The sequence below is a fragment of the Lytechinus variegatus genome, chromosome 1 (assembly GCF_018143015.1).
Source record: "Lytechinus variegatus isolate NC3 chromosome 1, Lvar_3.0, whole genome shotgun sequence".
In the NCBI taxonomy this organism is placed as follows: Eukaryota; Metazoa; Echinodermata; class Echinoidea; order Temnopleuroida; family Toxopneustidae; genus Lytechinus; species Lytechinus variegatus.
In genome coordinates, this window is record NC_054740.1 from 38,100,057 (window position 1) to 38,127,302 (window position 27,246).

Consider the following 27,246-nt stretch of genomic DNA (forward strand, 5'->3'; position numbering starts at 1 on the left):
CAATACCCTATCATGTGAACATAAAATTGGGTATAAAAGAAATCAACGTCTTCATTTTTTTTCTATATATTTAAAAAAAAATCATTGTGGACCTAACCCTTTTTGCTAGTAAACTGAAATGAATCCAATCTCTTTTGATTAAAGAGTGATTTTTCTTTGCCACTTTCATTTACGTTTTCATTTGAATTTCAAATGTCTTTGGTATCATCAGAGTGCCAAAATTTAGAGGTTTAGAGACAGAAAACAATAGAATGTATTAAAAATTGTCCTTTTGACAAATGAGTGCTTCAGAAGAATTTAGTTGCAAAAGGGGTTAGGTCCACTCCAAGAAAATCATCTTTTTAATTCTCCCATGCATATTGCAATATTCTTATGCGAAACTGAATTTTCATGATACCGTACCATGAGAACATAACATTGAGTACAAGATAAATCTACCTGTCTTCATATTTTAAAGGTAATCTTTTCTAAAATAATTCTGTGTGGACTTAACCCCTTTTGCAACTAAACTGAAATGGACCTAACCCCTTCTGAAAAAAAAAACAATTGATTTTTCTTTTCAATTGGAATTTTAACTTTTCGTTGGTATCATCTTGGCACTAGCGTACCTACGGGAGGGGGGGGGGGGGCAGAGGGGGCAGTCTGCGCCCCTTGACGAGTCACAACCCATGCAAAAGACATATCCCTGCCCCCCTGACGAGCTTGAATACCTTTTTGCACCCCCCCCCCCCCCCAACGTGGTTGAAGACCTTTTTTTGTTTGTCAAATTATTTTTGGGTACGATTGAATTATTGAAGAGCTTTTTGATTGGAGACCTTTTTTTTTTGGCTTGTCATATTTTTCGACCGGTTTTGCCCCCCCCCCCCCCTGTGGAAAATCCCAGGTACGCCACTGCATCTTGGTATCATCTCCTGGTATTATCTCTTTGATAACATCTCCTGGTCTGACAATATGTCATTCTGAATGCTTAAGTCATTAAGCAGACTGACAGACACAATCATCAGTGTCTGGCCGTGGTTGATGAATTGAAGCCGCGCACGAGCTCGTCGTCGTCGTCGTCATCTTCCGGTCGATGGCAAGACTTTCAACGACATCGATAAACCCCTGAAGGATGAGCTACTTTAAATCTATACAATAAGACATAAAAATCATATTTGATGAAAAAATGGACCTAACCCCTCTTGCAAGTGAGCTCTTCATATCCAGAATAGGCACCAATATTTAAAAATTATCTGGCATATATGGAAGATAGACAGCGAAACTGCATGATTTCATTTAAAGGACAAGTCCGTCCCAACAAAACGTTGATTTCAGTAAAAAGAGAAACATCAAAGAAGCATAACACTAAAAATTTCATACAAATCGGAATCCGGAAACACAAAACAGTTAAATGCACATCCTGGTTGGTATGCATGTATTCAATTTTCATTTTATTATATGAAATATTCAAATTTTATCCTCATTGTCAAGTGAAACAACGATCAATTCCTCCCTGAACATGTGGAATTAGCATTATATGGTTCAGTCAAATTTGTCCTTATTGTCAAATTTGTAAAAAAAAATTGAAATATCGCATAATTCAAACATACCAAACAAAAAAAAAGAAATAGTGAGCGAAGGACATCATCGACTGTCTCAATAACATTTGCATGTCACTTAAATATGCATATCACTGTTTTGTGAAAAATAAGCGAAAATTTAAAATGTCATAACTTTCTTATTTTACATCCCATTTTGATGAAATTTTCAGCGTTATGCTATTTTGATTTTTCTCTATTTATTCAAAACAACATTTTTCTGGGGTGGACTTGACCTTTCAAAATAAACTGGCAAATATTGAAGTTCGTTACTACTGTTCATGATACCCGCTTGCGTGTGTTACGCCATCTCCTGGTCTGACAATATGTCATTCTGAATGCTTAAGTCATTAAGCAGACTGACAGACTCTACATTAATACAACAATCATTAGTGTCTAGCCGTGGTTCATGAATTGAAGCCGCGCACGAGCTCGTCGTCGTCGTCATCTTCCCGGTCGATGGCAAGTCTTTCAACGACATCGATAAATCCCTGAAGGTGTGTAGGAGAAAAATCCCTGAAATAACGACACCGAAACCATCGAGGGCACCAATGACATCGGTGGCCGTCATCCTCCGCCAGTCTTGGAAGAGGAGTGATGACGCGACAAGGACGCTAGCGGTGAAGAAGACATAATAGATAGGAGTGACGACGGCGGTGTTGAAGATATCGAGAGATTTGTTGAGATAGTGCATCTGGATGGTAATGAAAACGATCATGAGTATGATGAGGATCCATGTCAAGGGGGAAGCTAGGGTGTTGGTCCCGTCGAAGAACTGGATGATCGCGATGCCGACGCCCTTACACGCCATGACGGTGAGGGAGCCAACCAGAGAACAGATAAGGATGTAGATGATGATGTTGGACTGTCCCCAGCGAGGACTGATGGCGAATATGAGAACAAGACAGCTGATAACTACCAAACATACGTACGATATGAACGCTGTGATAAGAGAGGGAAGACAATGATAGATAAGATTAAGATAGAACAAGGTTTTTAATGAATAAATCGAAATTAATATGGTTGAATAAAAGAAAAATTATCTCGAGTTCTATATTTCTACTTGGAAAAAGGATGAGTTTTCAGTATCCTGAATAATCTTGTTTTATTCATACTTTGATAATAGAGCAATTGCAAACAAAATAGCGTCATTGATTTCCTCAATCAGAAGATTCTGCATCATGAGTGACATGTTTAAAGCTCCCTAATAATGTGACACGTCACGTCAAAAGCAGACAGAATTCGATTTTTCAAATATGATTTTTTTTAATGATTATGATTCTCCATTTCTCTAGCTTTAAGTTGGTATATAGCACATGCTAAGGGACATAGTACTTGCAGAGAATATAGTCTTTAAATGTCCCAGGTAAAGTATTTTTACGAGAAAATCGCTTCTAAGTTTCGCCCGCTTTCAGCCTTCTCGTAGCCTTTTTCACATGTTTCACGCAGAAACTCATCCATTCATTGACTGAAAGTGCTTAGCTACCGTCTATGATTTACAATAAAATTGGGTTTTCCTGAATCCTTGAGATCTCTTCTCAAAGAAAATAAGCTTTTGTAATCGTTTCAACCATTAATTATACTTTTTTTTTAAAGAGAGAAACACAAGCTATTTTATTGGACCGTCGTCCACTGCCAACTCGTCCACTCACCACATAGTCTACCTTCATTTAGTCTTATACCATTCTGTCCATCAACATTTGTCTAACAACCATTTGGTCCAATCATCACTTCGTCTAAACAACATTTCGTCCATAACCATTTCGTCTAAAAACCAGTTGGTCTAATACCCATTTTCTTATCATTCATTTTGCACAATTAACACTATAGTTTAATTAGACCAAATGGTGTATGGACTAGATGGCTATTGAACCAACTGGTTATTAGACGGAATGGCATTAGACTAAATGAAAGTAGACCATGTAGTGTGTAGATGAACTGATGATGGACGGTAGTAGATGAGTTAGCATTTGGACGAATTGGCATTAGACGAATTGGAAATAAGCCTATAAAAATGCATTTAAATGTGACATTCATGAAAGGCAATATGTTGAAACCCTTATTAAAAGATTGTAACAAGTAGATACTTAGAAAAAAAACATAATTTTACAAAATGCATAAAAATAAGAATTCTTAAAACTTACACGGTGATTGCAATCTTTTGGCTAGCCAGCTGAGAGTATGACCAGCCTCATCCGTAGGTGTATGTAAGACGATGACAATAGACCCCATAATACAGAGTAAACACCCAATCTTTCCTAGAAGATTTAGGGTCTCATTTAAACAGTACGACGACAGCACAGCTCTAGAAGACAAAATAGATACATCATTCGGTTAATGAATACATTAATAAATACTTTCGAACGAGACAACACAAGATCAAGAAAGAGAGTAATACCACTGATATTTATGAATGAAGTAAACAAGTGGAAAGTGGAAAAATCAAGGGCAGTATACTGAAAAAAAAAAGATATTACCCACACAAAGATCAGCGTTTACATGATGGGCCTGGGTCAGGGTGTGCGTTTTTTTTTTTTTTTTTTTGCTTCAACACCCCAGTATACCCCAAATTTTCCCAGGGCAATGGCCCATCGCGCCAGCATAACTTGATTAGTGAGATTTTGGCCTATCATATCTTATTCAATTTTCTTAAATGTTAAAATTAGCTTAAAAGTATCCCTATCGGGTCAGTATATGAGCAACTGCGCTCGCATCATTACTTTTATTTAGGAAAATACTGTATGCTCCGTTTTTAGGTCTTAATCTAAATAAAAAAAAATCAGCTCGTATAGTTTGTTTTTCATAAAAGTGCATGTGCTTAAACTGTTCAGTTTATCATGCCAAAATATTACAAATTTTCAGCTGGCGCTTCGCCCTTGCATCATTCGTTTAAATTGATATCTATCCTGTTCGTGATAACCAAAAGTGATGATAATGTCCCATTAAGATCTATATTGAAAAAAAAAACGCTCACGCCTCAGGCTCGTTTAATCTGTTCTTTATCGAAAAGGTGCTGAAAGTATGTATAGTTTAATGAATAGAGTAGAATTCACTGAGCAAAATGCTGAAAAATTCCTCAAAATCGGATAACAACTAAAAAAGTTATTGGATTTTTTCAAGTTTAGCAATATTTTATGAAAACAGTCGTCATGAATATTCATTAGGTGGGCTGATGATGTCACATCCCCACTTGTTCTTTTGTACTTTATTATATGAAATTAGGTTTATTCAATATTTTTCTTCCAAGAACTAGAAAAATTGGATTGACAACTAATTTAGTGCATTATATATTTATTGCTGCAACTTATTCCATTACAAGGGAGAAATATTATTCACACAAGTATGAAATAATGAAAAAAATATGATTTTATGTAATAACATAAGAAAATTGGGGATGTGACATCATCAGCCCACCTAATGAATATTCATGATGGCCGTTTTTACAAAATATTGCTACACTTTAAACTTCAATAACTTTTATTATTTGTTATCTGATTTTGATGAAATTTTCGGCATTTTTCTTAGTGAATTCTACTCTACGTATTAGGATATAAATATTTTCAGCCCGGACCATCCCTTTAAAGCTTCCTGTTTTCAGACAAAAATATCAACAAATTTTCAGCTTGCACTTCGCGCTCGCTTTGATTGTTCATTTACATACATTTCATATTTATGATTATCACAAGTGAATAGAATGTTTTGTTTCAAGGTCTAACTTACAAAAAAAAGTCAGTTCGCACTCGCATTATTCAATTATTGAGATCTATATAACTTCGAAATAATTTTCTTAACTGTGAAAGATTCTCCATCGGATCAGTATGTCCAAATTTTTTCAGCTAATTCTTCACGCTCACACAGATCGTTCTTAATTTTGAAAAAAATTGTTTCAGATTAGAATAAAAAACAAAAATATTCAGGATTACGATACCATCATCATCATGGCAACCATACGATTTCTGAAACTTACGAGACAATGACGCTGAGGGCGCCCAACGGAGTGACAAGTGTGGCAGGAGCGAAGGCATATGCCATAAAGTTGCAGAGTTCTCCGAGTCCCACTTTAAAATGAAGATAAATAATGAAAAAATAGTAAATAATAATAATAAAACAAACATGACTATATGCACTTGATTGGATGAGGCTATAGGCCTACGACCTTCAGTTTCTAAAATCACAAACCTTATGGTCTTATTAAAGGACAAGTCCACCCCAACAAAAACTTGATTTGAATAAAAAGAGAAAATTCAACAAGCACAACACTGAAAATTTCATCAAAATCGGATGTAAAATAAGAAAGTTATGGCATTTTAAAGTTTCGCTTATTTTCAACAAAATAGTTATATGAACGAGCCAGTTACATCCAAATGAGAGAGTTGATGACATCACTCACTCACTATGTCTTTTGTATTTTATTATATGAAATATGAAATATTTTTATTTTCTCGTCATCGTCATGTGAAATGAAGTTTCATTCCTCCCTGAACACGTGGAATTCCATTATTTTAACATTTTGTGCTTCAGGCAATGAGGTCCTAATCATCAAATTCGTAAAAATTGAAATATTGTATAATTCAAACAATAAAAAACAAAAGAAATAGTGAGCGAGTGACGTCGTCGACTCTCTCATTTGGATGTAACTGGCTCGTTCATAAATTATAACCATTTTGTTGAAAATAAGCGAAACTTTGAAATGTCATAACTTTCTTATTTTACATCCGATTTCGATGAAATATTCAGCATTGTGCTTGTCTGATTTTTCTCTATTGATTTAAATCAACATTTTTCTGAGGTGGACTTGACCTTTAAGTTTAGACTACATAAATTTAAAAGATAAAATAAGACAATTAGGCTTTGATAATACTTACGTAATATAAACCCCGCCCACCAAAGCCACTCCTTCAAGTATGCATGTCCTCCATCACCTTCGAATGAAACAAAATAAATAACAATCAATAATGAAACAACACAAAACAACAAAATAACAATTAAATATCTACATAGAAATTGTCAGGTAAATGTTCTAAAATTGAAAAAAAAAATGCTGTTCATGACAGTTACACAGTGTGGTTTTGAAAGACTGGTCAGTGGTCAATCGCGGGGTCAAACGTATTTAGGGTATGTTTTTTCCTCAAAACTTTATTTCAAGACTTGCCAAAACGTGTTTAGGGTATGTTTTTTCCCAAGCTTTTTCCCCGAGGTCATATTTTGTCGACAACTTGTTCAGGGGCCAAAATGTGTCAATAAAGTCTGCGAAAAACTTGTTTAGGGGGGTTATTTTGCACACAGAGAAAAACTCGTTTAGGGGGTGTTTGAAAATTCCTTGGTCGCGCGTGTGTACAGCAATATATTTGACCGCCCCCCGGGAGGCTTACCATACATAAATGGGACTTCAATGCCTAGTTTGAATCCAGAAAATCCTTGATTTTTTAAAATCTCATTTAAAGTCTATTTTCCCTCTTATTTCACAGGTTTGTTTAAATATTCTCAATTTCGTATGGCATAATTAATTCTACTTTTATTTCATTATAAAAGGTCTCCGTCATTGGGTTCTTTTATAAGTTGATCCGCTGTGATGACAAGCCCTATTCGAAATACGATGTCAGTACCCTTATTTTGCCTTAATATTGCTTTCAGTTTTCGTTGTGAATGGTCGTTTCTGATATTCATATCACACTTGTAAACTTTAACGGAAATAACTGTATATGAAATGAAACAACATATCTTTCAGCATGCCTGTCAGATTTGTTTGTTGTCTCGCTTTGCTTCCTTGCAGAAGTATATGATCAGACCCTTACCGAAAAGATTACAATAAAAATCATTTCAAAATACGAAACCTTAAAAGGACTTTGGGTTGGAAAATACACCTTGTGTATAATCAGATTATATCTGTTTATTATTATCTCAAAGTACTTTCTGATTGAATTTTCATCCAATTTCACTTTATATGTTTATAAATTATGTTAGTGACCTTTCTTCCTTGTTGACATATTTGTGAATATCAACAATAATCGTCTTTGGTACCAACTCACTCATTATATTTAATGAGTGTGGAAGATTTTTATGGTTGGTGTATTTCATGTTTGTTCTCATGTTCTCAAGCTAATTTTATTGTATTAATTTGGTTACTGCAAAACGTTGTGTGTGAGGGTGTGAAAGTGTGTGTGCGTTTTTTAGTGAGAGTTGCCCGCAGTGAAGATTATCGTTAATAGGCTGTTAGTGGGAGATTAAAGAGGGATTAATGTTCTGGACAGGAACGGCGCTACGGGGGGGGGGGGGGCATGCAGGGACACCCGCCATACCCTATGATTTTGCAGTAGGGAAGAAAAGTGTGTTATGCTTATAACATTCGATTGAAAACTACAAAATTGATACAATGTTAAAGAGGAATTAATGTTCCGGGCAGGGACGGCGCTACGGGGGGGGGGGGCACCAACCGAACCCGATGGTTTTGCAGTAGGGAAAAAAGTGAGAAAAAATGTAAGTAAAACAAGAACAATAAAATGAATACGGAGAGGATAAGAAAGAGAGGCATGTTTTGTGTAACTTCCACAGAGTATTATCCCTGTCATTCAATATTGACATACTCATCATCTTTAGGTCGTTTTGTATTTCCCACCGATCAAAATTACCCTACTAGCTCTGCCCCTGATTATGGACCTCAAGCTGTAGAATTTCTTGTTGGTCATGGAAATATCTTCTAATATCTATTTGAATTTAGGGTTTATTTGTGCCTCCCTTTGTAATAGAAATAAATTTTGCATATTTTTTTCTATCAGTCTCGATATGTCTCGACGACCTTTTGACATAATCCTGCGCCACAGAGAAATAAAATCTTTCCATTATGAATCATTCATTTTCAAGTGAAGCAAACATTTCTTTCTGGGGTGGGTTTGGGATATGTTGCACTTTTTCTAGATACTGTGAGTGAGCAGGAGAGCATATATGTTTCTGTACAAAAACAGATCAGTACTTGGTAGTCACGAGTCATGTGTAGATCGGGGTACGTTTCATGAAAGGACTTGTCGGACATTTTATCCGACAAGTACCAGTTTATCCGACATTTACCATACGGACAGTGCCTCTCAGCCAATCAGAATCAAGGAAAGATGCCAGATCTGACAACTTGTCGGATGAAAATATTGATGAAATACTCCCCAGGTCACCACAATACATGTAAAGAGCGTCACATGGATTGAAATGATTGAGTGACGACCACTGATCTACATAGATCAATAAAATTGTAGAATATCTAGTCCTATCCCTTTTGGATAACTCTGATTAAATCAAGAATATTGAAATAAACCATTTCCTTCAAATTCTGAACCCTGACTCTCAAGTCGAATTCACGTCCAGAATTCTGAATAAAACGAAAAAAAAAACCAGTTGTTTCTGAGTATAAAATAAAATCATTACAAGATAAAGATCTAATCTCAAACCTGCTCTCACTGCATATGATGATATCTTGATTAGAGCTTGCTTCTTGACGACGAAGCTTGACCCTATGAACCCACTGGAACAGATTGCAAGGGTAAGACCAATGTAGAAATCTTCTGAAACCAAAATCTTGTCCTTGTTGTCGAAGTCCATTGTCGTGTTCGATGAAGGCGTGGTCGATGTCATGGGCGTCGGTTGGTGCAATATTGCTTTTTGAAGATCATACCATACAACTCCAGTCATAGTTTAGCGCAGTTTATCTACATCATGGATTGCAAAAGGAGAGATATAGACTATGTAAAATTGGGTTTAATATTGTATACTTTAATACTTTATATGATATGAAACATCCCCCATTGTGATCGTGAAGACGGCAATATTAGCAAAAATGATGAAACCAACTTTTTTTAATTTAATATTGACGTTCACGTTGTTTTCTTTCTCAAGGAACTTATGGGCGATTCCATGCTAGAAAAAACAGCCAATATAAAAAAAATTCAACCAAATGTCCAAACAAACGACGAACTTCATAATATTATCCATACAAATAGTGCTTAGAATGTCTGGTTTTATGGTAGGAAATCAAAAATTTCAGCTCGCGCTACTCGCTTGCATCAATTGTTTATTAATCAACCCATCCTTTTTACAGTTATAATTAAGTTTTCAGGTCGCAAAAAAATTTCAGCTTGCGCTTCGCTCGCATTTTTGTATCTGAGAGATATGTATTCTATTCATGAATCGCTGCGAACAGTCTTTAACAGGTCTATTTGCAGGCCAGTGTAGTAGCAATTTCAGTTCGCGCTTCGCGCTCGCATTAGTAGCATCTTGTTCATGAATAGCTGCTCAAAATGTTAAATTCTGAGATCTAAACATATAAAATATTTCTAAAAATTTGAGCTTGCACTTCGCGCTCGCATGGTATTTGATATTCTGGCCATATGAAATACCATATCTTGTTTCTAATAAGAATGAAAATGTAGTTAGGACGAACATCTAAACAAGTAAGAAGAATTGGATTTTGGCGGCCGCGACTGGGAAAATGTGAATTTTTCCGGCCACTCCTATTGATGAAAGCTGGATCTGCCCCTGGGTATGATGAAATAAAATGTGGCTGAGGAGAATAGGAACTCTACCATGACTCATGGTCGTCGGACGTCGGTACCAATAATTGTCGGTAATTATGGGCTCTTCACCCCCCCAAAAAAAAAAATGAAAAAGGCCTAGCGACGCCCCTGGTTCCATATGCAAGTTAGATTTTCCCTGCCTTTCACTAGATTGTGACGTAGACCTTTGACAAAGACAGGCCGGTTGTTCCTACAATCAAGTGGTACGTGGTGCCACGGGACAGGGGCGACGTACCGCCCCCGTTTATTTTACAGCAGTGGAAAGGAGAAAAAAAGGGGGAGGAAGAAATAACAGCATGAAAAAGGGAGCCTTTTGTATTTATGTAAATAAAAACACTTCAAGTCGTTTTGCTCCCCTCTTCTATCGAAACACCCCTGCGTCGCCCGGCCCTGCGACAATCAGATAAAAATATCATCATCTTGGGAACCCCAACCGTGTCAATAATAAACATAATGGCGGTTTGTTGCATGTAACATTCTTCAGTCTACTCAATTCATATCGTACGTATGGATTGGCTTGACTTTCACCAGTACGATATACTGTACCTCGCCCATAGAGATATAAACTAGTATAATATATCTCTAAGACCTCACCGTAGCCCCATCATTGACATAGGAATCTAGATCGAAAACTGTGTTAAATAACAGCATTTTACGGAATGGTGAACAATGAACATTTAAAAATATTCCCGCTAAGGAGCCACTTCTTTCAGTTATAAAAGAATAATTCATTTCAGTATGTTCTTAGATCAGTTTGACCAAGAGCCGCGGTTAGATCTTTCTACCTCCATGATCAGATGAAATAAGTTCATAATTCCACAGCCTATCACGTGTTTGTTCACGTGATGACGTTATGTTACTATTATTGTCGACAAGCTAGGTGGCGTGACTATTCAATCACGGGTGACGACGGGGCTGACGAAATTGTGACCGACGACACAAAGGTCACATCTCGTAAGATCATGATCATAGGGGGGGGGTCCTTTAGAAATGCAATATTTTGCAAGCACTGAGATATTTTCACAACGGTTGCTCGACATGCTCGAAAGAACCAGTCTTGTGAACATCCGCTTTTGTCATGTTTGCAATCTAATACGTGAATTGGTTTTGTAAAATATAAAAAGTTGCATATTTGTAAACCAGAAATTTAGCAGTGAGCAGTGAATATAATGTAAACAGTGAATACAAGTGATTTTTGTTCTTTATTCGAATTATCCTGTTCAATAGTTGGTTAACATCATTATGATATAATGTAATCGGAATGTAGTGACGAATTCATGTAACAATGAAAGTAGACTTCTACTCGTACACCACTTTTTTCATCAATTTGGATGATCATAAATGTGCCACTTTTATACGTTCACAAATAAACTTGAACAACAATACACATGTTGTTATGTTGCTAAACAGGGACACCCACCATACCCTATGATTTTGCAGTATAGTGAAGATGAGCGAAGTTATTCTTATAACATGAGATTGAAAAAAAATGAGTACTTAAACAAAATTATCAAAGAAAAGGGGTCGGACTTATTCCAAAATATGGATATCTATTGTGTCTTTCTTTCAAAATACAATCTGTAAATCAACTAATTTCATGAAAAGAGCGTACAGTGTGTTGTGTTCTTGCTCTATAATTATTCTCAAATTTGAAAATATATTTATTTCAATAGATAGGAGAAAGCGAGAGAGGATAAAGATTTAGAGAGGGAGGGGATCGCGCGAGATAAGTGAGTGGGATAGAGGGGGGGGCAAAAAAATAGGGGCAGGGGTAAGGGATATACAATCGCTCAATATCCTGTACAATATACGCCTTTAATAATCCTTGTATTTTCTTTCAATGACAAAATAAATCAGTCAAGGGGGGAGGCTACAAAAAAGCATTATTAATGATCTATCTACGCCTACATGGCCATGAAATCCGTGTGCGTACTTCTGAAGCCATATATGTAGTCATGTCTCGCAGATGATTAGGAAACCTACATAACAATTTACAGAGAAACTGAGGAGAATACTCAAAGATCTTTGCTTTATCATGGTAAGGGGCAAGATTACATTGCTGGTGACATTTCAGTGTGGTTTGGCAAGTAGTTGTGATACGAATTTCAGTAACAATGGGTCGTGTGGTCCAGTGGTTAGAGCATTGAACTCATATTCGCAAGGTTGTGAGTTCGAATCCCAACTCTACCATTGTCTCCACTCTGATAAAAAGGCCCGAGAGTGATATCTGTCGTATATAACGTCAGCCACTATGACTACTTAACCTAGACGTGAAACGTTTCAAAGGTAATTGGTTATATGCCAGCTTGGCGTTTACCAGCAAAAAATGCTGTCCTGCCGAGTTCCTACGGGAGTTACAACTAACAGAAACATAACAGTAAAACCAAAAGCGAATCTGCCCTTGGTGGGACAGGTTCCCCTGTCAACAGATAGGCCTATACAGTCTACGGCAATTTTCAGAAAGGCATTATAAAGACCCATCCCTTTCCTAGTTTGTAGTTTTAAGATTACATGATGATTTTTTTTCCTTCATCCATTGTTACAAGCCATTCAAATACTCGTGTTAACGAGAGGGAGTTATCATTCAAACCTTTCCAAAGTGAACTGGATGCCTGGATGCCACTCTCAAAATAATGTCAAAGCTACAGCGGCAAGTTGGCAGCTTAGAACAGTACTCAAGGCGGCTTGTGGATTCTTGGTTTTTAAAGGGATGCTCTCTAGGCTGAAGATATGTATATTTTAATAAATAGAGTAAATTCAAAGAGCAAAATGCTGAAAATTTGATCAAAATTGGATAACAAATAACGAAGTTATCGAATTTTAAAGATTTGCATTATTTGTGTGAAACAGTTAATATAGGCATGTCTTTATGAATACTCACTAAGTGGACTGATGATGTCATATCCCCACTTTTTATTTTGTATTTTATTATATGAAATTAAGTTTATTCCAAATGCATTAGTTATTTATTGCTGCAAGTTATTTCATCATAAGGGAGACACATCGTTTATACATGTATGAAAAATGAAACAATTATGATTTCATGTAATAACATAACTGAGAAAAAAGAATATGTGGATGTGACATCATCAGCACATCTAAGGAATATTCATGACGTAAACTGTTTTCACAAAATATTGCTAAACTTGAAAATTCAATGACTTCGTTATTTGTTATCCGATTTTAATGATTTTTTTCAGCATTTTGCTCTGTGCATTTTAGTGCATTTATTTATATAAAAAAAATATTTTCAGCCCGGAGCATCCCTATCGAGAAGCAATGCGAGTACACAGATGCCTTCGTGTGTGAAGTAGCGATCGGAAGTGAATTCGTGTGGGAGACCCCACTTCTACAACGCAGAAATGAGATCGACCAATTATCAATCAAACTTCAGTCATATCGCAAAAGGCAAGTATTGCTACATAATAGAAGACATTTAAAGAATACATGCATATAACCATTCAAGGAGACCTAAGAGAAAAGATCAGGGAAATGCTTCAAGAAGCATATACAATCTCTTGAAAAAAGGAACAGTCAATGGTGCATGGTCTTCAAATGGAAGAATATTCGTGTCAACTCCAAATAGAACGGGAAATCACAGGAGAAAGCTCATCACGTGCAGAGAAGATCTGACAAAAATTATATCAGACCCTCGATCAACCTGTTTAATTTGTACAAATGATAGAAACAATATCTTTCTGATGGTTGATTGGTGCAAATTCAAAGTATTTTATTCTGCACTATGTCTACACTTTATTACACATTTTACTTGAATTGTTACCATTGTTCCTTTTTTGGTAATGTACTTTAAAGGAGAATGAAACCATTGGAACAAGATAGCTTGTGTGAAAACAGAAAAAATCAAAGAAACAGATCAACAAAAGTTTGAGAAAAATCGGACAATAAATGAGAAAGTTATGAGCATTTAAATATTGCAATCACTAATGCTATGGAGATCCTCCTATTGGCAATGCGACAAGGATGTGTGATGTCACTGATGAACAACTCTCCCCATTACTTTAGTATATATTTCACTTGAATTGCCTCTTTTATCACATCTATCCATAGATCATGTGTTCTTTCTACATGAGCAGTGGCGTACCGTGGGTCACGGCATTGGGGGGGCACCATCAAAAATTTTGAGTCACCTAGTGAGCGCGCAAAGCGCGCTCAGTTGCCAGGTATAGTGATATTTGAAGGACAGTGCCATTAAACGGATATGTATCTCACTGATCATGCGAGCGCGAAGCGCGAGTTGAAAATTTTTGACATTTTGACCTAGGAAGGGACATTATAAGCAAATTTTTGTTATCATGTTACATACCTGTCTCGCTAAACAAACAATACGAGCGCGATCGAGCACAAGCTTGAATTGACCCCAAACAGGGACATTTTAAGGACTTTAACATATCTCACCATATTCATCTAAAGCGAGTGCCAAGCGCTTGCTGATTTTGTTAGAATTATATCTAAACACAGGAAGCATTTGCAATCATTGTAATCATGATTCACATACGCATTTTTACTAATCAAATATTGCGAGCGCGAAACGCGAGCTGAAATTTAGGAAATTCGGATCTGAAGTGGGGCATTCTAAGGCTTGTTTAACTAAGACCTTACGTATTTCACTAACCAAATGATGCGAGCGCGAAGCGCGAGCTGCAAATTTTTGAAATTGAGATAAGAAAAAATGATATTTTGAGAACTATTTTTAAGGAATCCATTAAGAGTATACATATCTCACCATAGTCATCTAATGCGAGTGCCAAGCGCTTGCTGATTTGGTGAGAATTACATCTAAACACATGAAGCACTTTTTGTAGTCAGTGTAATCATAATTATTATACGCATCTCACTAATGAAATATTGCGAGCACAAAGCGCGAGCTGAAAATATAAGTAATTCAGACCTGAGGAGGGACATTCTAAGGCTTGTTTGTAGGAATTCACTAAGACCATAGTACGTATTTCACTAACCAATTGATGCGAGCGCGAAGCGCGAGCTGAAACTTTTTGATATTCAGATCAGAAAAAAGGACAGGAAATGTTTTATATTAAGACCTTAAAATGGGGCGATCACTTTAAGTAGTCATGAAAAAGAAGCATATGTCACTACATAAAACAATAATAGCTCAAAGTGCGAGGAAACCTATTTGGTGACTGGATTTGACAACGTCACATCTCTCTAATATACTTGAAAACTATAGTATTCCGAAAAAAGACATGAGCCCTGAGCAAATCATGTTTCATAAAGATATTACAAAAAAAGTTTATGTAATATACAGTAATATAACATAATTATGATATAATATAAAATTGATCATTTCTTCTTTCCCACTACGTTTCCCTTCCTTTCTCCCTCTTTTCTCCCTTTCCCCGTTTTTTTTTTTTTTTTTTGGCCAGCCGATTGGGGGGGCACGTGCCCCCCCATGCCCCCCCGTAGTTACGCCACTGTACATGAGGGCATGTAATACATATTTTTTAAAAATACATCATGTATAAAGAGGCTGTATCATCATAAAAAAAAGCAAAAAAGACATTTTGAGGGTATTTTATAGTCCACCAAAAGGAAACTTGTTCATCAGTGACATCACACATCCTTGTCGCATTGCCAATGTGAGGATCTCCATAGCATTAGTGATTGCAATATTTAAATGCTCATAACTTTCTCATTTATTGTCCGATTTTTCTCAAACTTTCTTTATTCTTATTCTTTGATTTTTCTGTTTCTACACAAGCCTATTTGTTCCAAAGGTTTCATTCCCCTTTAAGTAAGACTATATTTTATGTATGTTTTTTATGATGGGTGTGTAGTACCTGGTCAGTCTGGAATTTCAGAAGATAGTTTAGAAATTTATTTGAGTATAATACTCAGTCAACATTTAAAGATGATGAAATCATTGATGGAGTGTATGATAATGATTCTTAATTCATATTATTCCCCAGACAGTCTCAATGATTATGGTTTGTAAATGCAATATTAAATATTATAGAAACCTATCTTTAGTTCATATGAACTGCCATAGCTGGAGTAAAAACCATGAAGCTGTGTTAACTTAATTACACTTGTTAAAAATTGAATTTGATGTCATTGAAACATGGCTCTCGGGTGGACTGGATTTCTATGTCAACATACCTAACTATTTATTTTATAAAACAAACAGAGAGACTCGTGATGGTGCTGGAGTCGGTATCTTCATAAACAAAGTTTACTGTAAAGGATCGATAGGATGTATTCAATGATATTATCATAGAGCTTCACTGTGTTGAAATCGTGAAAAAGGGTAAAAATAGTGTTATTGCTGTTGTGTATAAACCGCCAAAACAAAGCTAGTGATGAACGCTTTATTTCAGAATTAACAGATGTGATATCCAAAATGTGTAATGAAAATAAACAAAACTATATACTTGGAGATTTAAATCTGAATCTACTAAACGTGAGCACAAGTCGAAATGAGAATTTACTTATAGAAACTATTTTTTATTATCCCACAATAAAACCTACAAAAATAGTGCAGTTTGTGCCACATTTTCACTTATGATATGGATTGGATTTTAAAAGAGTGGTATATTGATTGCAGATGATTATATCAGACCAGCTACCTACATTTACCCGCACTCAAAGAGTAGATCATGCAAAATTTTCAAGTGATCCTGTATGTCATGATATGCCTAAAACACGTTATTCCGAGTTTCGGAATCATTTCAGTAAAATATCCCGGGAGATAAAGTGTAACGGCAAAAAAATTGCATATAACAGTTTCATAAAAAATAATATCTTTAATATATATATATATATACACACACACACACAAAAGGTGGCCTGGCTTACGCATGACATTTTAAGATCATGCAAGAAAAGCTATGTTTGTATAAGAAGTTTTTGAAGAATCCATCAGAAATTAAACACACAAAATTATACAAAAAAAAATTATAAAATATTCTTACAAAAATAATTCGAATTGCCAAACAAGACTATTATACCAAGAAAATTTGTGATAATAAAAAAGATAGTAGAAAGTCATGGTGTGCAGAACAAAAAAAAAGAAAGCTATGTCTCTAAAATTCATTACAATGATGGTTGCGTTATTATTGACCGATTGAACGATTTAATGTATGTATAACATAATAAAATAAAAACACAAACAGAATACATTATATAGAATGAAATCAACAATTATCATGGAATCATTACATCTACATCAAGTTATTCGGTGTTATTACATGTATGACAGTCAGAATTTTAATGATTTACAGTGTTCTTGTAATGCATGGTACTTTTGTATATCACAAGGGAGAAACGGCAGCAACATATTCAAAAGATTTTCTTTTATAATCCGTCCTTGGGCAGGGTATTTGAAGGGGACATTGTTCAGAATATCGTGTTTTATAAGTTACATTACGTCTGCAGATAAGTGGTCCCAAATAGGCTGGGGCTAAATCGTTTTGTATTTTGAAAGCGAGAACACAACATTTATATTTGATACGTTCCCCCACTGTTTGCCATTTGAGTTTAGACAAAAATTCATGTTGGGGAGTAAAACAGTCCTTATTCAAAATTATTCGGGCATACTTATTCTACAGTTTTTGTATCTTATTTTGTTTGTTTTTCCACAGCTTCCCCAAGATATACAGCAATAATCAAAGTAAAAATCATGGCAAAATATAAATTCTTAAGAATCCTAAGCGGAAGGAATTGTTTGATTCTCGTTACACAGCATATCGTACGAGATATTTTAACAATGATACTATAAAGATACATGTTTCCTCCAAGTCATGCCAGAGTCGAGTGTTACACCCAAGTATTTGATCATATTTATATTTTCTAAGGGATCATGCATTTCTATATTCTATCATTAAAGCATAATTTGTCAATCTTCTCCTATGACCAAAAGTCGTGACTTTTGTCTTTTCTGGATGCAAATCCATATACCGTTAAGGTTGAGCTAGTTACAGATAACATCAAAATCACTTTGTAGATTTTCTGAACCTCCTTATAGATAAAACATCATGACAGAACAGAGCAGTATCATCTGCATAAAGACAAATTTTGGAATTAACATTTAATCTTGATAAAAATACAAAAAAAAACCAATATGGATCCCTGTGGGACGCCCGATCTAAGTTTTACACTTTCACTGAGACACTGATACAATTATTTACTACGACAAACTGTCTCCTGTCTGTTAAATATGCTTTCATCCAATACTCTTAATTCCATAATATCATTCTTCAGTTTTCGAAAAATGAAATTGTGTGTTATAACATCAAATTTTTTCGTAAATCGAGCAAAATATATATCATTCGCCCCTGATCCATTTATAAAAAAAGTCTATAATTTCAGTTAGACATGTAGTAGTAGAATGCAAGCAAAGGACTAAAACTTGAACGGGAATTCGTTAGCAGTTTGTTTTCATTCAAGTATTCGTAAAGTTGATTGTAGATTGCTCTAGACAAGGCAGATAGAACAGATATAGGTGTAAAATTATCGACATCATTATGATCTTCCTCTATGTGGTGTATTGGAGTAATTCTTGCCGTCTTTAAATCTCTTAAAATAGTACATGTTCGCAATGTCATATTGTATAAATGTAATATACCAAAGGTTCTACTAAAAGGAGCAGACAGATTACACGGTTTAAGAAGCTTGGGGTGTATGTCATCTACTCCAACAGCCTTTGAACAATCATTGTTTGATAATGCCTTTAAAACGTTTATCTTTTTTATTTCACTGAATTTAAATTCACATTCGGGAAAGATAATGTTCGTAAACTTAATGCATCAACTGATGTAATATCCGAAGGAGTCTGCAAACTCAGTCCTACGTCATTAAAGGCGTGTTATGAGAGTCATTGACAAGGTAGAGCACATATACTTCAGTTTTTTTTAAATAAATATAATGTATTGACAATTTATCAACTAGGTGACCTGTATATATATATATATATATAGCAACTTGATATACCAAAAGTCAATTACCGCAACAATTTTCTAATTGGTACGCCTTAAATGATTCATAATTATGATACCAGTAACTCAAATATGTATCAGAGTATCTATTTCAAAACAACTCAAGGGCAAAAGAGTATTGAATACAGAGGTCGAGTCCTCTGGAATGATTTAGATGATATTCTTTAAGAAAAAATCATCATCACTTCAAAGTTTCAAAAGGAACTTCAAAAAATATTTATCGAAAACAAATCCCTCTTCATAATCTGATATTTGAAAGATTGTACTGACCACCCTCTTCCTGCCTTTTTTGATTTGATATTATGGTTATAGGGATAACCCAGACAAGCATATTTTGCTTTTGTGGGGTTACCCCCTCCATGTAGTTGTTAGTTTTCTATGTATTTTTTCCCCTCCTTTTTCGGTTGCGCGTTTTTCTTTGCATTCATTTTTCATGGATGTGTTGCATTTGTATTTGCACTTGTATCCTTTTTACCAGTTCTGGAAAATAAAATTGAATTGAAAATTAGGGCCTATAGACCTACATCTATATTTTCCAAATAGTAATATATAGCATTTTAGGTGCGCTTTTTGTCTAGTCTTCAGTAATACGACAATAAATAACGTAATATATCCTGTAATTCCTGTTACGCATATCCCAACAATGGGAAAAGCACAGAATATACAATTAAAAGTGATAATAATGATAATCCACCTTGTCACAACAAAGTAATAATACGTCAATTTTTTGACCGCCCATAAACAGTTACAATACTGTCTTGAAAGAAATAAGAGCCATAATGTGCGCATAAAGGAGGCTGGCGGGGCGGGGTGGGCCAAGTGCTTCTCAATCAGTTAAACAAAGTTTTCAATATGATTATTTGTTAAAGGGGTACTTCGGGCTGAAAATAATACTAATGAACATATATAGATAAATAAGACGAACAGAACACTGGAATCTGATCAGAATTTAATATAAAAAATTTATTCCATTTTAAAGATTTGCATCACTATGATGAAACAGTTCTATGAATGTCTTCAAAATATCTTCCTTTGTTCTTTCATGAAGTTACGTTCATTCAAATTTTGTCTTCAAGAAGTAAAGACATAGGATTGACCACTGATTTTACGATGTATTCGTTGTAACTTATTTCATTATATAAGGGAGATTTATAGTACAAAAATGCATGCAAATATAAAGTAATGATAATGATTTCAGACAAGCACCATCCGCCTAAGCTTCTTCCCCGTCTTCGTCTTCGTCTATGTTCAATTTTTTTTTATTAAAAATAAATATTGTTTTCCCAAGAAAACTGTTGGAAAAAATATTGCCATATTTTAGATTTCAATAATTTCGTTATTTTTTTAAAAACAGATTTTGATGATATCTTCAGCATTTTGCTAGGTAAAGTTTACTCGATTTATTTATACATAATTATTTTTAGCCTGGAGTACCCTTTTAAAGTAAGGGATGGTGAAAGAGATATAGCGCCCAACTCGCAACAATTTTGAATGAAGATCCTTTTAACACAAAATATGTAATAGATTGTTCATGCCATCGATCGACTTATTCCAATATCTGAACAAAATTGCATGACGACCCTGTGGCCCGAACAGCAAGTAACATAAGATTTTTCATATTTTGAAGGTTTTTTTCATCAACAATACACATTACCACAAATATAACTTCATCAAAATAATGAAATAATGATGATGTAATTCCAAAGTAAAGCGACGGGATATAGGTGACCGCACAAACTTGAGTGGACATTCATATTAGTATTATGGGCATATCTAAAGACGCAAGTGCCATTGTTTCGAATTGATACTGCTGGGTCAGACATTAATTGCTCTCCGATTTGACATCCGTGGGCTTAAGATGTTACTTAAAATAACCTCTATCTGCACCACGATCTATAAATCATAAAAAAAAATCTAAGAAAGATATAGGGCCGATAGTTGAGATGTAAATACAAGAAAACTGATGGCTTCCTATGAAATATGATTTTTGTTCATTGCGAAGTCTCGGTAATAAAACGTTCTCGTGTTATTACCGGGTTTTCTCACCGTCACGCAGAACACTTTTAAGAGCATAGAAAATGTATTATCAAATTAATGCCCTTCATGACAAGCTGACAACTAGCAACCAATATGTCTTTGTCGACATTATTTTGGTGAATCAAAACAGCAGTTTCGTCCCGGATTTTGGATAAACGATACATCCAGGGGCGGGTCCAGGCAATTTTTTCAGAGGAAAATTTAGACAAGCCAAAAAAAAAAAAAAAAAAAGGGGTCTACAATTTCAAGGGGGGGGCACATCTCGGTTTCAATGGCATTTTTTACATTACGAAGTTTAATTTTTCTTCTCAACAGGGGGGGGGGCACCTGCCCCCTGTGCCCAACTGGATCCGCGCCTGGTCAAATTTGCAATCTTCCATCAGCTCGAAAACTGAGGATGAATTGATGTTCAACAATTTTTGAAAAAAGACCTTCAAGCGGCCGACGGGCATTTTCAATACATTTACTGTGTTTTAGATTTCGTAGCAATGCGAAAACTCACTTAATCTCGCCATCCCATTACATGTATACACTTCAATGAAATGTCTTCCGTAGATAGCAGAAAATATGCACCTCTAGGTCAACTTCACAGCAAACGTAATCGCTTTCTCCTCTGCCATGGCAACCAAGATGATGGCGTCTTACATGGAGTCCTTTCGTATAACTTCCCTTGTGATGAGAAAGTACTGAACAAATATCTTTAAAGGGCAAAACGGTATGATTGGAACTGCTTCGTCATCAAGCCATTGTCTGTGTTGATCCATTAATCACCAGAACACACACTCATTGTATTACGACTCGATTTTCTGCGTTGACTGTCTACAGGTATATGACCTTGGTCGAATCAAATCCAGCGGTATCTAATGCAACCATCGTACGATCAGGGCTTTAATATATTCCAGGCATCAATAGAATATTATAGGTCAATATACTTCACGATTGACCTATGTTACTGACTATTCTAACAATAATTGCGATTTAGGTGATACAATCACTACCATATAATACCAACTACCGACATGGACGCCGATTATTTTTTTCTGGATGCATACAGATGGTGTTATATATTTTTTTCTAGTGGAGATGTACATGTATGTATTTCTTCCACAGTGGACGTATAATGGCATTCAGAGGAGTTTTTTTTAAATACATACAGGACGACTCGATACAGTCATGAAAAGGGTTGAGAATTGCATGATATCATCGTTGATAAAATGAACACACGCACACAAAAATATGAAGATAAATCTAGTTCGCCACCGCGATAAAACAATAGGGCCTAAAGGTTGAATAGTTCCTGCAATTTATTTCAATCCGAGCTACCAGAAAGAAACGAGTGAATACATAAGCAGAATTAAAAACAATATGCCTACTTACGATTGCGCGGCTATACATGTCAATATTATTTTCTATTTTCTTTTCACAATTTCTATTCGATAACATCAATCCCATAGCCATCCGTATTCTTATCGTTATATTATTTTGCGTTTGGGTACCAGTAATTTCTTATTTGGTTACCTGCATCGCATAAAATATGAAACAAAAAGTGCCATAAAAAATGGTAGTGATATTGCTGCTCTCTTATCTACTCCAGTTCTGTAGCCTATATTGTTTTTAATGTATAGTTTTTCGACGAAAATGGAGGGTAAAAGAAGGAAATAGAAGATATTATTCCAAAACTAGGTAATAATGATAATAAAAATTAATCTAGCTATCCAGATAGATGAGAGTTCAGACTTAGATCGATATCATCTCTGTAGTCAGTACGGCGTTGACGCAATTCGGACTATCATCACAAACCATGGAAAATGTATACCAGCAGTTATTTAAGAAGGTGTACTATATTATGTTGTGTATACGGTCCTATATAATATAGCTTTCCGAAATACAATCTCAAAGTGAACCAACAAACAAACAAACAAAACGAGTCGACAATGTCACAAAAAGCATTCTTTTCACTTTCTTTTACGCATTCGAAAATAGAGCATCATCATGCTCAAGTTTAAACTCTGATTGCTATCATTTTGTTGGGTTGTGAATAACAGGACAATGTCTTATTACAGAAACTATACAGACAAAAGGCGCACCTCAAAACGCTTATCATTAATGTCATAGGTCCTATTTTTTTTAATCATAGATTAAATCCCCTAGGCTGTCATCACCCAAACACGAAATGGTTTAGGCCATCTTTTCCAAATTCATTCCGAAAGTTTTAAAATCGTTTGTCTTGTCTTTCCGTCATAATCTGCACCCTAAATTTGCCAAGGTGGGGGGGGGGGGGGACAGTCCCCCCAATTTTTTTTGTTGAAAACCTTTTTTATATTTTTTTTGCTTGTCAATTCTATTTCCTGCGTCCCCCCTTAAATTCAGGTGTACCCCCTAAAATGATTTTGTCCCCCCTAAAATTTTGGTTGATAACCTTTTTATTTTTTTATTTTTTATTTTTATTGCTTGTCAAAAAAAAATGGTGGTCCCTCCTAAAATTTAGCTTGATAACCTTTTTTTTTGGGGGGGGGGGGCTTGCCAATTTTTTTTACCTATGTCCATCCCAAAATTTCAGGTGGACCTCCCCCTAAATTTGTTGCCTTCCGCCGCCACTGCTTTCCGTTGGTGCCCACAAAGTGTTGACTATTGTGACAAAGTTGAAAAAAAGAGTCTGCGGTATCCTACTGTACTGTTGAAACATATTAAGATAAAAAGACATTGCTGGTGATGCCGTTTACATACTGACACTTGTCACAAATGTGTCAAGGGTTGCAGCATCCATTACCTCAGCTGGTAGCCCGTTCCAGTCCTTCACAGTGCGAGGCCAGAATGAAGATCTTCTGTACTGAGTCCTATACAGGTGATCAGTTGGAACTGTCTGTTGTGAGAACGACGCAGGCGAGTTGGTAGTGGGACAAGTTTTGAGTTATTATTGGGCAATGTGCAAGGTTTATTTTGAACAGCATGGAGAGGCGACTGATCTTTCTTCTCTGCTGAAGAGTCTGCCAGCCGAGGGTCTTGATAATCCCACTAACAGTTGAAGTATTTTTGTATTTAAATTATCACACCATGCAGCAGATAATAATGCCAGAAGATCAATACCAAATCACTAGCTAGTCCCCGAGCTAGCCTATGAATTCACCTTATATATAGGCCATGCAGGCCCGGGGGGGGGCACTTACATTGACGAGTGGATAACATGCGCGACCAAAAAAAAACACGTAAAAAGGATGTCTTTTTCAAGATAGGGCACGTTGCGTACGTAACGTGATAAGGGTGTCAAAAACACAAAAATAATGAAAAAAGGGTATCTATTTCGGTAGGAAAACTCCGTGTTTAGGGTCAAATTTGCGATGATGATAAAACAAACTTAAAATGTTTTATAAAGGATGTCCTTTTTGCCCCAACACTACGTGTTTAGAGTCCGATTTTCGCGAGGTGTGGAAGGTGGGGCCGTACTAAACGAAACGATGTGTTAAGGTAAAACTGACGACCGACGGACCCCTGACATAACAATAAAATATTGCTGTACTTGTTTAGGGGTTCATTTTAGGGAATACTTACCAAGTATCTCGTTTTGTTTTCCTATACTTGTTCAGGGTAGGGTTTCACACGCCAATACTTGTTAAGGGGCGCATTTTTAGAATATGGAAAATACGTGTTTAGGGTGCTTTTCGAGACCCCATGGTCGCGCATGGTATCCATTCGTGAATGGAAGTGTCCCCCCCCCCCCCGAAGACCAGGCCAAGGCGGTAAATAGCAGACGACTGGCGGAGTGATCAGCAACACTGATCGAGGGCTACATAATTAGCCTACACAGTCATTATACATGATGATAATAATGATGATAATAATAAAAGTAATAACAATAACAATAATAATAATAATAATAATATTACATGAGATTTGTATAGCGCACTTGGCTTGATTAGATGGTCAAGGCGCTCCAGAGCAGAACAACAAAAACATTTACATATATTAAATACGTCTGAATGAATAAGAGCCTCTACAATATCCAGCAAAATGATACAAACAACTTATAATAGAATGGAGTTCGACATGAGATTACAGAAAATAAATCTTGTCTTACCACTTTCTGGCTGAGATGATATAACTTATCAATGCGACGACCATATACGAGTCGTGTGATAACTCCATGATTTATGTCTTTTCTCTTTAGATGATGTAAGCGTTCAATAGATCAGACGATATTGATTTGACGAGGTAAGTTCAGGAGCAGTCTGCTGCGTTGTGCACGTTTTTGAGCTCTGCATGCACTGAATGGGTGATATTATGATTTGTTTAAAAGCAGTGCGTTGAAGCGTGCACACCATCTCATCTCACAACAATATACCCTGGTGCAAAGGGCGCGATGACCATTTATAACTTTAAGGTTTCAGTCGAGAACCATGATGTAAATAGTATTCGGACCATAGCCTATGGTTCTCTGCTTCGCGATGCTCTACAATCTTTGGTAGAAAAGGGGTAGAAACATTATCAGGGAATGGTCAGTAAGTGCATTATTATGGTTCATCTCGAATGTCTGCGGGTGAAAACAGCCTAATTAAGAGGGGAGAGATAAACCAGGTTATGAGTAAAACCTTTTTGGACATTTTTTTAGGGTTTCATATTCAGAAAAGGAAAAGTAAGGGTATGAAATTTGATCCCTGCCGAGAGTATACATCCTTGAATACCGTGTAATATGTCACTTGGGAAAAAGTTATATTTTGAACACGGACGTAGACAGAATTTTTTTAAAAGGGGTGGAACTTAGGCAAGACGAGAGAGTCAAGTTATATAGCTGGAGGTTCCGCTTCACATGATAATTGCATTTACTGCTTAATAGATACATTTTATAAATACGCGTAAACCAACAAAGCTAAGGTCTCGACTGAACCGATGGTATTTTTCATTAAACCTGTATAAAATCTCACAATATATAATTTGATTGCGATTTTGTATTGATTGTCAATATCAGCCTTCCCTCGAACTTTCTGTTCTTAGCATCTTGTCAGATCGTTACCTTGGTTGGTTGATAATGATTTTGGCAAATCCGTCAAATGATGTTGCCTTTTTCCTAAAGAAATTAGAATTAACTAATTAATTAGAATTAATTCATAATTGTCTCTTATATTGTATCTTAGCAATCTTGAGAATTTTGGCAAATTTTGATATCTAAGCATTTGATGTCATGAAGAAAATATAGAGGGGGGGGGGCTGAATTTTTGGCGGTTAAAGCGAATGAACCGAACAATCAACCAGATTTTTAGGAAAATTTTCTGAAATCGGTATTTGGGTGCACTGTCTGAAAGACCTCTTGCAAAAAAAAGAACATTGGACAATTCTGCTTCAGATCATTAAGAATGTGTGAGCATATAGTTCTATATAGAAGTCGGCAAGTTGGACCATGAAGCTATTACAGATAGCTCCATTGTAATTGGACTAGTCTCAGCATTCGAACCAAAATGAACCCCGTGTCCAATGTAACATAATAGAATCTGCAAAACGAGTGATGAAAACACGGCCCAAAATGTCAATATTTGAGCGCTCCTTGGACAAAAGAAAGAAAAGAAAAAAGTGACTGAGTGCGTGCTTTGGAAGCAGCTCAGAACACACAGTCAAACTTGACTCGGGATGGCTCTTTATTTGGCAGGAGATGTTAATTGTCCTGCGATTTTCTCGAATCTTTCTTTACCTTCGAAGTTATAGACACACTGTTCAACTCAATTGGTTGTACGTGTTCAATCGGGTGTTCAATGTTAAGGCAACAATATTAAAAACTGACTACCGGTAGTTTGCCCAGTCTAAAACACTGACAACACCCGGGGGGCCACTTCCATTCACGAGTGGATACCATGCGCGACCATGGGGTCTCGAAAGGCACCCTAAACACGTAATTTCCATATTCTGATATTGCACCCCTTAACAAGTATTGGCATGTGAAACCCTACCCTTAACAAGTATTGGAAACAAAACGATACTCTTGGCAAATATTTCCTGAAATGAACCCCTAAACAAGTACAGGAATGTTTTATTGTTACGGGTCCTTCGGTCGTCGGCTTTATATTTGGTTTAGTACGACCCCACCTTTTACACCTCGCGCATAAATCGGACTCTAAA

The 27,246-nt window shown here is 36.0% G+C and overlaps 1 protein-coding gene across 2 annotated transcripts; it reads right to left on the minus strand.

Moving 5' to 3' along the window:
• Window positions 1-1,747: 1,747 nt before the first annotated feature.
• Window positions 1,748-25,544, minus strand: LOC121413402 (magnesium transporter NIPA2-like). Of its 2 annotated transcripts, none has more exons than XM_041606210.1 (6): window positions 25,217-25,544; window positions 9,014-9,271; window positions 6,443-6,499; window positions 5,545-5,635; window positions 3,722-3,882; window positions 1,748-2,519 (listed from the first exon to the last, which is right to left on the minus strand). In XM_041606210.1, exons 2-6 carry the CDS (start codon window positions 9,252-9,254, stop codon window positions 1,879-1,881), a joined length of 1,191 nt encoding a protein of 396 aa, XP_041462144.1. In that variant the 5' UTR covers window positions 9,255-9,271; window positions 25,217-25,544; the 3' UTR covers window positions 1,748-1,878. The 2 variants fall into 2 exon arrangements, with proteins under 2 accessions (XP_041462144.1, XP_041462152.1); XM_041606218.1 differs by lacking the exon at window positions 25,217-25,544 and adding an exon at window positions 21,644-22,525.
• Between the last annotated feature and the right edge of the window lie 1,702 nt (window positions 25,545-27,246).